This window comes from Mesoplodon densirostris, chromosome 1 (genome assembly GCF_025265405.1).
Source record: "Mesoplodon densirostris isolate mMesDen1 chromosome 1, mMesDen1 primary haplotype, whole genome shotgun sequence".
NCBI classification, from domain to species: Eukaryota; Metazoa; Chordata; class Mammalia; order Artiodactyla; family Ziphiidae; genus Mesoplodon; species Mesoplodon densirostris.
The window spans coordinates 187,992,403-188,007,774 of record NC_082661.1 but is presented as its reverse complement, the minus strand read 5'-3'; the positions used below and the strand labels follow the sequence as shown (position 1 = coordinate 188,007,774).

The 15,372-nt window shown below is 34.0% G+C and overlaps 1 protein-coding gene across 9 annotated transcripts in view; it reads left to right on the top strand.

Moving 5' to 3' along the window:
- ANKRD17 (ankyrin repeat domain 17) overlaps nucleotides 1-15,372 on the top strand; it is a 163,380-nt gene that overhangs the window by 112,143 nt on the left and 35,865 nt on the right. For all 9 annotated transcript variants that reach the window (XM_060113335.1, XM_060113314.1, XM_060113325.1 and 6 more), the window contains 8 exons: nucleotides 589-700; nucleotides 834-979; nucleotides 4,459-4,601; nucleotides 5,129-5,342; nucleotides 5,852-6,027; nucleotides 7,113-7,275; nucleotides 9,588-9,683; nucleotides 10,975-11,091. In XM_060113335.1, the coding sequence (XP_059969318.1) occupies nucleotides 589-700; nucleotides 834-979; nucleotides 4,459-4,601; nucleotides 5,129-5,342; nucleotides 5,852-6,027; nucleotides 7,113-7,275; nucleotides 9,588-9,683; nucleotides 10,975-11,091 (1,167 nt within the window). The remainder of the gene's footprint in view (nucleotides 1-588; nucleotides 701-833; nucleotides 980-4,458; nucleotides 4,602-5,128; nucleotides 5,343-5,851; nucleotides 6,028-7,112; nucleotides 7,276-9,587; nucleotides 9,684-10,974; nucleotides 11,092-15,372) is intronic.

The following is a 15,372-nucleotide window of genomic DNA, read 5'->3' as shown; positions in this document are numbered from 1 at the left end:
ACCTTCACTTCTCCAAACTCTCTTTTTCAACTCAGGGAGAGTGCCAGGCTCTGTTTGGGTACCCTCTTCCTGCACTTTAGCCTGGAAACTCTCCAGGCAATACAATAAGTTAATCGTTTCTGTCCTCAGTGATCACTGTCATATGTTGCCTGTCTAACTGACATCATTTCAAATAGTTTGTCTTTTTTTGTCATTTGGGATGGGAAGATAAATCTTGTCTATGCTACTCCATTTATGGGTAGAAGGGAAAGTGAGTCCACAGTAGTATTTCTTAAAACATGTAATTGAAAATAGCATATGGTTGAAAATCATACTTTTTTTTCTTCTTGCTTGCTTTAAGAATTGCCCATAAAGTTCAAATATTATTTGTAGTTTAAAAAAATCACAAGTTAACCATTAGTGGGAAAAAGAAGAGAGTTACTATCCAAATGTTTGGTGTGGTAGAATGGTATATGTGTGTGTGTGTGTGTGTGTGTGTGTGCGTGCGCGCGCGCGCATGTGTGTGTGCGTATTTGGTATATGTACATGTTATGTAATTGATGTTAACATTTTTAATTGTCTAATGAGCTAATCAACAATTTTTTACAGACTGAGAGTAATCATGACACTGCGCTAACGCTTGCCTGTGCTGGTGGTCATGAGGAACTGGTACAGACATTGCTAGAGAGAGGAGCTAGTATTGAGCACAGAGACAAGAAAGGTAAGGCCTGCTTTTTGTTAACTTTTCTTCTGAATTATTTGTGTTCTGTGACAAAATACTACTTGTAGCCCTATTTTGATGGACAACAGCACTGTTTCTTTGCTTAACTAAGAAGATCTTTATTTTACTCCAGGTTTTACTCCGCTCATCTTGGCTGCTACAGCTGGTCATGTTGGTGTTGTGGAAATATTGCTGGACAATGGTGCAGACATTGAAGCCCAGTCAGAAAGAACCAAGGACACACCACTATCTTTGGCTTGTTCTGGGGGAAGACAGGAGGTATTATTGTCCCCAACTGTAATTTTTTTTTTCTCTCTGTTTAACAGATATGCACTTTAATTTATATGATTTTGTGGTAACAGTGAACAGACATTAAGATTTATCACAGTAACTGAGACTATAATCTTTTAGAAAAAGGATAAGAATTAGTGTTAGCATAAACTGTCTTGCCAGAAAAATCATACATTGTTTATTATCCTACTCATCTAAAAGTACGAACTGCCATAGGAATGCTTTTATATTGCATTCAGGCTAAGAGAATGATTAAGACATCCCAAATAAAATCAGCAAGCTCCTGATAAGTGGGGCCTATATTCACTCATCTTTTCCTGTCCCAGAGTACTTAGTGTGAAAGGTACTTAAGCTCAGCCTCTGTTGCTCTCTATGTATAAGATTAGTAGGGAATTAAGAGTGTTCAATTTTTAGTTGTCCTGAGTACTTTTGTCTTTTAATTGTTCCCCAGCCCTTCTCAACTCTGGAGGAAAGGTTCTCGGTTATATTATATGATCTCTTAGTTTCTTTAGGTAGAACAGCTGGTGTGCTTAGGTGTAGGCCCAAGAGGTCATAGCTTTGCTCCATTGTGTGTCTTCTTCGGACATTTAATAATCAGTTGGATAACCTCATTCTTCTGGCATTTAATAATTAGTTGGATAACCTCATTTTAAATCAATTTTTTAAGTCCAGTTCTATTCACCAGTCGTGCTGTCTCTATGGATTGGTAACTTCTCAATTAGGGAGTTGTTGAATCTTATATTTAGGAAACACTCTAGGTCATTCCAGGTGAGTTTCCTACTCTCAGCTTAAAAATCTTTTTCTTTTTTATTTCACCATTCTAATTATTTTCTGTATTCCACAGTGGAGGTGATTCTATCAGTCAGAAATGTAAATGTTCTGTTTTTGATATATAATGAAAGTAAAATTTTGACTTAACTGAAATTTTCAATCACTGTGTGGTTTGAAATAATACTTGTCTCATAACATTTTTCAATATTGAATCAAAAAGAAATGAGTTGATTTTCTTCCTTTCAAAGAAATGTTAAAGCCTATAGCCTACTGTAATCTTTATGTATTCTTACTAAAATGTAACAGATGAGGTAATAATAATTATAGAAGTCTTTTAGGGTAATAATTTTGCCTATAACACTCTTGCTTTTATTTGGTGTCATTAGAACAGTAAAGTATTTTGAAGTAATTAATAAAATATTAGAAAGTCATTTTACTATAAAATCACAAAATAATTCTTTTATATTGAATGTTTGTTACTTTTGGGGAATAGACCATTCCCTCTGAGAGATAACGAGGGTCAGTTATCTTTGCATAAAGGAATTAAGAAAACTTTAGAAATTTGATTAGGGTTTTCTACTTTATTGCTTAAGGGACTCTTTGTAAAATAAAATAGCCTAATGCCAGTTTGGGGGCTTGTTTTTATGATCTTGTTACATAAGCCAGTTAGTCTTACTGGCTCTAAAGGCAAAAATGTGATAGAAAGTCATCTAAAATTAGTCATAGCTTCAGAGAAAGATAAGAATCATATCGCTTATACATGGAATCTTAAAAAAAATACAAATGAACTTATATACAAAACAGAAATAGACCCACAGACACAGAAAACAAACTTATGGTTACCAAAGGGGAAAGGAGTGGGGGAGGGATAAATTAGGAGTTTGGGATTAATATATACACACTGCTGCATATGGAATAGATGACCAACAAGGACCTACTGTATAGCACAGGGAACTATACTCAATATTTTATAAGTAACCTCTAAGGAAAAAGAATCTGAAAAAAAAAAGTATGTATATGTATGTATAATTGAATCACTTTGCTGTACACCTGAAACTAACACAACTTTGTAAATTAATTATACTTCAATAAAAAAAATTTTTAATGAAATTTAAAAAAGAAAATGCTTATGAATGTGAACTTAAAAAAACCAAAAAAACAACAAAAAATAAAATTGGTCATAGCTTTATTCAAACGAGTAAAGTTTTAGCTGGTAGTAAGGCAAAGCACTATTCATTAACATTTATTTATTTCCCAGTTAGATATATTATTAACAAACAGTAAGAGCAAGGATACGTGCTATGAGCTTGAGCAATCCTTAACTTCCTTATGCCTTATTTGTAAAATGAAGATGAAGATGCTAGTACCTGTGTCAAAGGGTTGTTTTGTGCATTAAATGGCATAATGGACAAAAGATCTATGAATGGCACTTAAATAAATGCTAAATATTGTCAGCAATCAGGGAATGCAAATTAAGACCCCAGTGAGGTACCACCAACCACATCCACTAGAATGGCTAAAATTATAAACATTGACAATACCAAATTTTGCTGAGGATGTGGAGCAACCAGAACTCCTTGTTGATGAGAGTGTAAATAGTACAACCACTTTAGGAACAGGTTTGGCAATTTCTTAACTAAACACGCACCCAGAAATTCTGCTACTAGGTGGAGCCCATGAGCAATGAAAATATATTTCCACAAGAAATGTTCATAGCAACTTTATTCAGAATTGCCGAAAACTAGAAACAGTAGAGATGTTTATCAGTAGAAGAGATAAAGCAGCATATTCACATAATGGAATGCTACGCAATACACACAGTTGACTTCCAAACACTCTGTGATTCATTTATATGAAGATCTATGGTAAATGAAACTAATCTTTGGGTAGGATTGACTGAGAAAGAACATGAGTAAATAACAGATTTAAATTAGGTTTATGCATTTGTTGATACTCAGTGAATATACACTTAAGTTTTGTGTGTTTATTGAAAGTTACAAATTTCACCTAAAAAAACCCTAAAAAGCCTAAAAGCAAATAAGAGTTTAGTTCATGGTACGCATGCTGATGTGTTTAAGGGAAATTGCAGTTGTCTACAATTTACTTAGAAATGAAATGCATCAAAAAATGATGGACAGACAAATAAATGTGACAAAGTAAGTAGAGGAGAATGTTAATGGTAGAATCTAGGTGATGATTGTATGTAAATTTTTTTCAACTTTTCTGTGTGCTTAAAATTTTTTTATGGTAAAATGTTGGGGGAAGATAAGTGTTAGCTTTATTCCAAAAATGTTTTTAACATTTAGTTTTTGATTTTAAGTTTAAAAAATATTTTAAGGACATTTACATGTATAAATGAAAAAATCTTATTCTATTTTACCACTATGTGGTGGAATAATACAGAAATACTAATTTCCAAAACAGCATTGCACAAGAACACATGAGGTCAAGATCTTTCAATGAAAACACTGTGCCATTTCAACAGATTCCAAAATGGATTTTACTTGAGAAACGATCCCTTTATTGGCCTCTAAGACCTTTTGCTTTCATTTGAGACTGATTTTGTGCAAAGGATGAATGACTTTCCCCTTCTTTTGTTATACAATAAAGCAGAAAAAAAGAGAAATCAGAAATATACACCTTGCAAGTTGTCTCACCATAAGAAGAAAACACATTTTTTCCTTTTCTTTTTCCAGGTGGTGGAGCTGTTGTTAGCTCGAGGGGCAAATAAAGAGCACAGGAATGTTTCTGATTACACACCTCTAAGCCTGGCTGCTTCTGGTGGCTATGTGAACATTATCAAAATATTACTAAATGCAGGAGCTGAGATTAATTCTAGGCAAGTTTTATTCTCTCTCTCCAAGTCCCTTAAGAGTGTTATGTTAAAGATATTTGTAGAACACTTTTTTTAATGCCATATTTAGGAAATGCCTTCATTACAAATTTAGAATTCAAATTTAAGTGTTTAAAACTGTTGACATAGAACTTGAAAAAATTATCAATTACTTTATTTCTTATGATAAACATAAACACATCTGTCTTATGTTTTTATTAAGCAAGCAAGTATGTACTTTAGAATGGAAAGTTCATTTTAATAATGACTTAATAATTTATCACTTTCAGCCCAAATCATTATGTTGAATGAGATACAGAAAGTATTCTAGTTCTGGGTAGTAAAAGATTTGTAGTGTAGTCTTGGTAATATCTCAAAGATTTAGTAGGGCTGAGAAGAATGATTATTTTAAATAATTCTGCAGAATAAAGAATCTTAAATCCTAAGATAGAATTCTGTATTATCATCTAGTTTTTCTGGGACATTTAAAAAATATATTTTTCCCTTTGTTCTCCCCATACTTCCACCCCCAGAACTGGTAGCAAATTGGGCATTTCTCCTCTGATGTTAGCAGCTATGAATGGGCACACAGCTGCCGTTAAGCTCCTGTTAGACATGGGCTCTGACATAAATGCTCAAATAGAAACCAATCGGAACACTGCCCTTACCTTAGCCTGCTTCCAAGGAAGAACTGAAGTGGTTAGTCTTCTGCTTGATAGAAAAGCAAATGTGGAACACAGAGCTAAGGTAAGAAAAAGTCTGAGATTTACCCATGGGTTTATTGCTTTGACATTTAAGGTGTACATTAGCAATATGCTAATTATACTTCTAGTACTTTGTAGTAACATTTATCTCTTACATATATATTTAAACAGAAATCATTCTGTATGACTCAGCTAAGCATTAACTCTTGAAAATACCTCAGCAATAGATTTTTATAGGTAATAGTGACATGGGGGTTATCAGCTGAAAACTATGTAGTAGTATGAAAGAGAAGAGAGGGAGCATTTATTAAGTGCCAGTTATATGCCAAGTACATGTGTCTTAACATTTTTACCAACAAATGGACATTAGGTAGAATCATCTGCTTTCAGTAGACCTCACTGTAACTGAGAGAGGTTAGCAGTGTCAGTGCTGAAATTTAGTCGTGAATTTTGTAACAGCTGTACCGTATTGCTCCCCCAGATCATTGTTCTTTAACATTTTAGTACTTTCTGGTCTCTTACATGTTGTTTTTTATTTTTCACTAAACCTAGACTGGCCTCACACCGCTAATGGAAGCTGCCTCTGGTGGATATGCAGAGGTGGGCCGAGTTCTTTTGGATAAAGGTGCTGATGTTAATGCCCCTCCAGTGCCCTCCTCGAGAGATACAGCTTTAACCATAGCAGCAGATAAAGGGCATTATAAATTCTGTGAGCTTCTCATTGGCAGGTATGATGCTACCATACCCTTCATATATGAACATGGTATTACTAGTGATAACTGTTCTCTGTGCAAATTGAACTATTAAAAAACCAAATGTGATTATTTCTATAAACTGCAGCGTATTTTTTTATGTTTTAAACCTATCTCTATTATTTTCCACTCATCCAGAGCTATGCTGCATTGTTTAATATATTTCAGTGCAATCTAGAAATACTTTTCTTCCTTTTTTGTCTGTGTATACACTTTTAAAATACTATAATAAGCTATTTGAACATCCAGCTATTGTCATCCATATTCACATCTCCCACACAGTTTTGCAAAGATATCACCTTAAGTCTGTAAGTCTGGCAATAATCTAAGGCTTCACTGTTGATTTTCTTGTTCTTTATGGTAATTAGGGCTTTTAAGAGACAGTTATGGAACTGTTCAAGATATAAGATAGAGTTCAGGATATTTTTTGTTTTCAGTCACTTAGGATTTACTTGCCAGTCTTTCAAAGTTGCTTGTCTGCTAAATTAGATTTCCTGCTTTAACAGTCTGAAAGACTTTTACATGGTGTCCTAACAGTAGTAATTAGTAGTAGCTTCTATCAACTGGTTATTTACCATGAGTCTTATCTACCATGATGCCCACTGAGTGCTAAACCTTCATGTTATTTTAAGTTTCATTCTTTTATGAAGCCACATAATATAAATACATGAATACAAATAATCTGAAAGATATAATCACCTCATAGGATACTGTTTGTGCTCTAGGATACTGTTTAATATATTATGATATTAACAGGATGTACCATTATTTTTCACTAAAGAAAATTTTACATTTTCTCAGGATTTGAAGCTCAGAATTATGCACAGTCATTTTTAAAATAAGAAAAGCAATTATTGATATATCGTTAGTTTTGATTCAATGGCTTTTAATTTGATGACTGGAAATTCTTTGTAATGTAATTCTGATAGAGGAATATATTTTAGTCCTATATATTTCAAACAGTTTTTCCCTTTACAAAATATTTTCACAAAATTCATAGTTGATTTTTATTATTATCTGTGTCATTTCATTTAAAAGTGATATTTGTGTCATTCATTTAGGGGTGCTCACATTGACGTACGTAACAAGAAGGGGAACACTCCATTGTGGCTGGCAGCAAATGGTGGACACCTTGATGTGGTTCAGTTACTGGTGCAAGCAGGTGCAGATGTGGATGCAGCTGATAACCGCAAGATAACTCCTCTTATGGCCGCATTTAGAAAGGTAGAAGTCTTTCATCCTCAGTCACTTGGATATTTTTCACTTAGGCTAGGAAGTGCATAATTTAATTATCACTAAAGACTCTCATTTTAGGATCTAACAGTAGTGATGAAAGCAGTAAAATAATAAGCAAATAATCACTCTGATGGCAACATTGAAAGGTAGATACAGGTATACCAGAAAAGCCATTAATAGTATCTATATTGGATGTCAAAGCTAAGTAAACTTTTAAAAAGTTGTTCGAAGTAGTATTTTCAAAATCTAGTTGCAATCTTAATCTTTCACAAAATATAAATCCAACTAAGAGTAATTAATTACTTGTTTATGAATGAGTGTTTTCTTGTATTAGCACAGCAGAGAAAAATTTAGCTTAAATTGATTTCATTTTTAATTATTCACTTTAATTTCTAGGAAAAAAGGAAAAATGAAAATTCAGCTGCCAGTATTTGAAAGCTTCAGAAGTAGAAATAAATTTTGTGAAATTGAAACTTTCTGTAATGCATAGCACAGAACTGTGTATAAGTAATTTGATTTAATGTTTTGGTTGATCTCTTAAATGCAGGTCTGATTTGTTATTGGGGAAGCCAGACTACTATTCCAGGGATTATAATTTTGAGTTTTGTCATTCTGTAGGTATAATTTTGAGTTTTGTCATTCACTTAGGTAAAATCTCTTATAGATTCCAAATTACTTTGTTGTATTGAAAAATTTTAATATATAAATTGTAAAAAATCATCTTTTTCCTTTTTCTCTTAGTATTCTCTCTGAACCTTGTTCTTTATACCACCTCCTCCCTGGGTGTTCTAGACTACCTTTCCACTGACTCTCTGAATTTTTTTTTCCTCGCTAATCAAACTTATTCTCAGTGGCTACCTACCTCTTCTCCAAGCAAGCTAGCATATCATGTTTATCATCCAAACCATTTCACTATGTTAGTATCCTCTTCAAGTACCTTTTCATGTCTCCCCAGTCTCTGTAATCCTTTGAAATCCAATCTTAGTTTGTTATTCAAAGCCCAATCTAGTGCTTTTAGAACTCATCTCCCATTGAGTCCCTAATGTGGAGTCTTCTCCTTGTTTGGTCTTTTATCATTGTCTCTCATAGCACCTTTGTTCTCATCTTGGGAATGCCCATGTCCTTCTTCATTCTTCCAAAATTACTCATTCTTTGGGTACAGTGTAAATCTCCCCTTCTACAGAAACTCTTCCCATTCCATTTGAGCTCACATTGAGATATCTGATCTCTTAAAGGTTTTAAAAATTCTACAATTCATTATAATCTTTATCATTTATTTTGACAAATGTATATTGTTATTACCTTAACATCTAACATGCATGTGTCTCATCTTTCCCAATAGACTTAGCTCCTTAAGAAAGGCACTTATCTTTTTGTATTCATTCCATCATTTATTTTCTTAGCACCTACCATGTACAACTGTAATTGTTGGCATATTACATTGTACAGATTCCAACTGTTGCATTTTGTACAAAATGTAATAATCAGGGATCCACACACAAAGTCAGGTAACTGTATGAGTTGTCCCATATAAATAGTTTAAATACTGTAGAAGTGTTGGTGAGATATCAAGGAAAGGTGCAAATGTCATTTAAGCTATTCATTAAAAGATAGGGATAGTTCAAAAGGATGCAGATGAGAAGGAAGAAATAAAGGCAATAGAGGAAATGTACTAAATATAAACAGATGTTTATTCATCTGTTTATATGTGTTGTGTCAGTAATAGTGTGGATTAGAGAAAGTAGAGAGCCTCTTGAAGGCTGGTCTAAAGACTTTGAACTTAGTGAACTGTGTTACAGTGAATAATATAATCATTGCTCAAGCTTTAGGAAAGTGTATGTTATTTCTTTTGCACTACCTAGTATAGTGCTATGCATTCAGTTTTTATCTCAAAGAAAGAACAAAATTGTTATTTCTACTTTTAATGCTTAAAATTGAAACAGGATACTCAGTTCTAATGAATTAGCTAGAAAAAAAAGATGAGGTTTTTCTTTTCTTTCACACATATCTTGCATTATTTCATACTGACTTTATTGTTTTTTTAAATTCAGAATGGTTTAGAATTTTAGGTCAGGTTATTCTGTATTTTTTTTTGGAGGGTAGGATGAAAATGAACAATGTAGATTTATCTAACTTATTAGAACCGAAGCCTGCTCTTTTTCATTTAAAGTGCGAATAATACCCACTTTAAGTCTTTATTTTGTGGCACTAATGTTAATGGAATGTTAGTCAAGACAGACTAGATTTACTGAACCCTGATAGAGTCTGTTTTCAGTCTGAAACTGATATCTATTTTTTAGGGTCATGTGAAGGTGGTGCGCTACTTAGTCAAAGAAGTCAATCAGTTTCCATCAGATTCTGAATGTATGAGATACATAGCAACGATCACTGATAAGGTAATATACTGATTAAATTCATCCCCATTATATGAGCTTGGGATCCCATTTGGCTTTTCATATATATATATATTCCACACTAAGATTAAAAAAAAGTCTTAGTTTGAGCAATAATGTGTGGTACATAGCACTTTTCATTTATCTAGGATTTGGGAATGAAGTATAATATTTAAGAAACTCTTCAGATGATTTACTTACCTCATGAAGTAATAAAACATTTTCTGTTTTAGAATTACTTTATCTTTTTAAACAGTACTTAAGCTAATTTAATTTTAATCTAAATACTAAACAATCTAAAGCAAATTATTGTTACTATTCATTAGTGCTGTAATCTATCCAGACAGATATCTCTTCTGAGTCAGTGGATTTTTTTTATACCTAAACAAAAATTAACACAGTACTTTTAATTATGGTCAAGAAAACTCTTAACATGTTCAACATCATATAAAAGTTGGAGTAACTGTCAATTTAAGAATGAATTTGCTAGGATTTTTGCAGGGAAAGTAGGGAAAATAAAATAAATCCCTTTAGAATTCTAATTGAGATCAAAATATTTGAATAAAATCCTAAGACATGCCTCTGAAAATCTAAAAATGTCTTTCATTTTCTCAGCAGTTATCACATGATAGTGAACAGCTTTTTCCCATAAGTTTTATTTAACATAGCTAATCCACTGTCTTGCCTGCCCCTAGATTCATTTATGACAGTTAATGTTCCTGGATACCCCTTATGGAAGGGGGACAGAGATTAAAAATAAAGCTTTTGTCTTAATAGGGAAATATCCCTTTCCTGTCAAAAAGTGTATGTTCTAAAAATGAAATCACTGACATAAGTCTATAAATACATGCTTTTTATGAATGATTCTAGCACAAGAAGTTATAGCAACAAAGCTTAAATATTTGAGAACAGTTCTTGCCAAATAAGTATTTTAAATTGTTTTAAACCCATTTTCTTTTGTTGATATTGACCTTTTCCTTTAGCCTGTTAACTAGCTGACAGATTATTGCAGCTCTATTTGCAGTATGATTTCTCATATTTAAATTACAGGAGTAAATAATTTTAGTACAAGTCAAATGGATATTATTTTGAAGAACAATAGAGGCTCTTTGCTTATGTATTTTTAAAAATATACCATTTAAATTATGTTTTTATTTGCACTCTTTTTTTGCCCTACTACTGATCTTTATTGCTTATGTTCATTCCAGTACCTTAATTAATATTTTCACGTTTTTAGGAATCTCTCTAAATGTTAATTTTTTGAGTCTGGAAACATCTTCATTTTTCATTTTAGGAGATGCTGAAGAAGTGCCACCTTTGTATGGAGTCGATAGTACAAGCCAAAGATAGACAGGCTGCTGAGGCAAACAAAAATGCCAGCATTTTATTAGAGGAGTTAGACTTGGAAAAGGTAACAGTAACCTTTACATATGAAAAATACCTACTTTTTTCCTTTCAGCTTCTCTTCCTCCTAATTTGTAATCTTTGGTTTTTTGTTTTGGTTTGATTTTGCTTTAAATTATGTACGTGCTTTTTCTCTCCAAGTTTGGCTCAAATAGTGGAGAGGATTATGAGTATTTTAAACATCATTATATCGTTAAAATAGTTTTCTTTATAATCGAACTAACAAAATGTTATTGTAGGAATTGCATTGATCTGCAAGTCAGGGAACCTAGCCTCTAATGCTCAATTATCTCAACTAATGTTCTCTTAATCCCCATCCAACTCTGTACTTCATTGATCCTAGACCTTGTAATTTGTTGCCAACAGATTTATCAGAAGTACCAAATACACTACAAAGGCATACACTACCAAGCCATGACCAACTAGTGAAATACGACCAGTTGATGGAATGTTTAATGCGTACCTTTTTATTTTATTTTTATAAAATTGTACAATTTAAATGCATGAAATTTATTGTATATCTATTATTTTTTTAACATCTTTATTAGAGTATAATTGCTTTACAATAGTGTGTTTATATGCTTTACAATAGTGTGTTATATAATAGTGTGTTTATAACAAAGTGAATCAGCTATACATATACATATATCCCCATATCTCCTCCCTCTTGCGTCTCCCTCCCACCCTCCCTATCCCACCCACCCCTCTAGGTGGTCACAAAGCAATGGAGCTGATCTCCCTGTGCTATGCGGCTGCTTCCCACTAGCTATCTATTTTACATTTGTTAGTATATATAAGTCCATGCCACTCTCCCACTTTGTCCCAGCTTACCTTTCCCCCTCCCTGGGTCCTCAAGTCCATTCTCTACGTCTGCGTCTTTATTCATTTCCTGCCCCTTAATGCGTACCTTTTTAAATGGATGATTTCTCTTGTATTTTTCTCTTTCAGGCACACTACAGTATCATTCCCATTTATTCCCATGGGGAGTAAAACACTCCAAACAATGTACAGTTTGGGCAGTCCCATAACTGCTTCTTTACTCTCTGTTCCTATCAATAACTGTAGTCTAGAATGTAATAGTAGGAAAAGAATTGGTTGGTATTGAATATTATGGAATATATATTCTGCCATATTTCATCTTTTTAAAAAAGGTTAAAAATGCTATGAAATTTAACATATACTTTTTAGATTTTAAGGATATGCAGTGATAGTGGGGGCTGGGGCACCCCCCCCATGCAGTTGAAAAGCAATGTGTAACTTTACACTTGGGCCCTCCATATCTGCAGTTTCAAGTCCATGGATTTCAACCAACCACAGATTATGTAGTACTGTAATACTTATTCATTTTAAAAATCCGCATAAAGTGGGCCTGCACAGTGTTGTTCACAGGTCAATTGTATATATAACATTTTTCATTTGAGTCAGGTCCATTCTTTTTAATTAGACTTACTGACTTTGTTAAGCTATATATTTCATCTCACATAAAGAAAGTATGAATTATTTTAAACATTTTGTTCTAAAGTCAATGTGAAAATACACTATTATTTTCTGAAAAATATATTTAAAATCAGAGTTCTTTTTTTTTTTTTTTTGTGGTACGTGGGCCTCTCACTGTTGTGGCCTCTCCCGTTGCGGAGCACAGGCTCCGGACGTGCAGGCTCAATGGCCATGGCTTACGGGCCCAGCTGCTCCGCGGCATGTGGGATCTTCCTGGACCGTGGCACGAACCTGTGCCGCCTGCATCGGCAGGCGGACTCTCAACCACTGCGCCACCAGGGAAGCCCCAGAGGTTCTTCATTTTAAAAACTTTCTAGTTTAGATTCTGATCAAATGAAAATTAGCTTTTTTGGCCACTCTGAAGTTTTAATTGAATATGAACACACTGAGAACAGATATGGTTATAATTATTGTAACTATTACTTTACCTATTTTTAATATTCAGTTTCATCAAATATTTATTTAATGTTCACTAAATACCAGGCAATATAATAGGGCCAAGTTGTATGACAGAATATGTATCATTTGAGTCTTCTCTGTAAGAAATATTATTACCCTCATATTACAGATGGAGAAACTGAATCTATGGGAAGTTAAGTCACTTGCCGAAGCTAGACTAAGATTTAAATCCACCTTTTTTATTCTAAATTCCCTGCTTTCCTCTCCTCCCTTAATTGAAGTCAACCTACCTTTTAGTGCTTTCTCCTTATAATATTATAATATCCTGTTTTTGCATACTCTCTCATTTTTAGATGTTAGAATCGCTAAGTAAGTTATTTCATAATATTGTATCTTTTTGCATTTTTATAAATCTTAGAAGGCATCCTTTCTATAGCTGAGACATAGATATCTGTTTTTAAATAAAATCTTTAATTGTTTCATACCTTTGTTTATACGTTACATGAAATACATTTAGAGATTTACTGCATGCCTGTGGATCACAAAGTCAAGAAGCAGCTTTTAGGAATGTCCTATTGTGCATGTCTATTCTCAATCAACTTCAGTGATTTATTTTCTTTTTTCTTTATTATAATAATGTGTTCAGTTTAAACTGTGAACTATGCAAAGATAACTAAAAGAAAAGCATACGCCATCATTGTAAGGTAACTAAAGTTCAAAACCTGGTATGGTAATTAACTAAAAGTCCTCACTTCTGACCTTTAAAACCTTTTAAGACCTTACATGTTCTGCCCACTCACACCACTTCTTACACCTGTCTGATGTTATTTTACTACTTTCTCTTGGTCACTTTGCTCTTTCCATAATGACCATCCTTTTTGCCCTTGCTGTGCCTTCTGCCTTGAATGTCACTTCACTTGCCTCATATTTTAGTCTCCCTTTCACATTCTTCCTACTCTTCTTCCCTTCTTTATTTTCATGTTCTAATATTCTAAATACTGTATTTTACTTAGTTATCTTGTTTGTCTCTCTCTACCACTAGATTGTATGAACTACAAAATGGTGCCTAGCATGTTAGTAAACATTTGTTGAACAAATAAATATCCATGTATATGAAAACTGTACTTTAAAAATTAGAATCATGTGAACATATTACTCTAATACTTGCTTTTCCCTCTCTCAATAAGTGAAGAATATTGTCAACTGATAGTGATTTATAACTGCATAATATATTCCATGGTAGGTTTGTTTCCAGTTTTGTCACTACAAATAATGTTGCAATAAACATCATTATACATGTTTCTTTATATTTTGGTGCTTTTATTTTTATGGATTAAGTTTCTTCACTTGGGTCAGTATATTTTAAATTTGATACTTTCAGAATATTTTCCTACTATCATCAGCAGTACGTAAGTGTTTTTTTTCCTTGAATTCTTGCCAGTCTTTCTTAACCTAGATGTTCATGCTTTCAGACCCTCAGATTTAAAGCAATTCAAAAGGAATTTCTTTCAATGTCATTGCATATTTTCCCGTTTTTTTTGTTTGTTTGTTTGTTTTTTGCAGTACGCAGGCCTCTCACTGTTGTGGCCTCTCCCGTTGCGGAGCACAGGCTCCGGACGTGCAGGCTCAGTGGCCATAGCTCACAGGTCCAGCTGCTCTGCGGCATGTGGGATCCTCCCAGACCGGAGCACGAACCCGTGTCCCCTGCATCAGCAGGCGGACTCTCAACCACTGTGCCACCAGGGAAGCCCTATTTTCCAGTATTAATTATTAATCAAAAATTAATTAGATGCAAATTCTTCTGCATGCACTGGTACTTTATAAACAGTTTTGAATGGGGATGGTACATAGATAGAATTCTAGACTGTGGACGAGACTGTTCTTTCCTGAACTCCAGCCCCTTTCTATTTCTATTTGAAAAATTATCAGATTGAGATGTGTTAGGGTTTGGTTCACTATTTTTTATGTATGATTTACATCTGGAAAAATACACCGTTTTGCCTTTTGAGGCTCAGTACGTTCTGGCTCCACCATTTCTGATTTAGAAATATCATTGGAGTGGTCTTGTCTGGTTTAACTTGGATGTTCTGCATGGGTAACTTACTGCTTGTGTAAAAATGCTCCTTTGGGGGCTTCCCTGGTAGCGCAGTGGTTGAGAGTCCGCCTGCCGATGCAGGGGACACGGGTTCGTGCCCTGGTCTGGGAAGATCCCACATGCCGCGGAGCAGCTAGGCCCCGTGGGCCATGGCCGCTGAGCCTGCGCGTCCAGAGCCTGTGCTCCGCAACAGGAGAGGCCACAACAGTGAGAGGCCCGCGTAACGCAAAAAGAAAAAAAAAAAAATGCTCCTTTGATCAACCTTTCTAATTTGAAAATGTTGGTTAATAGGTTTGT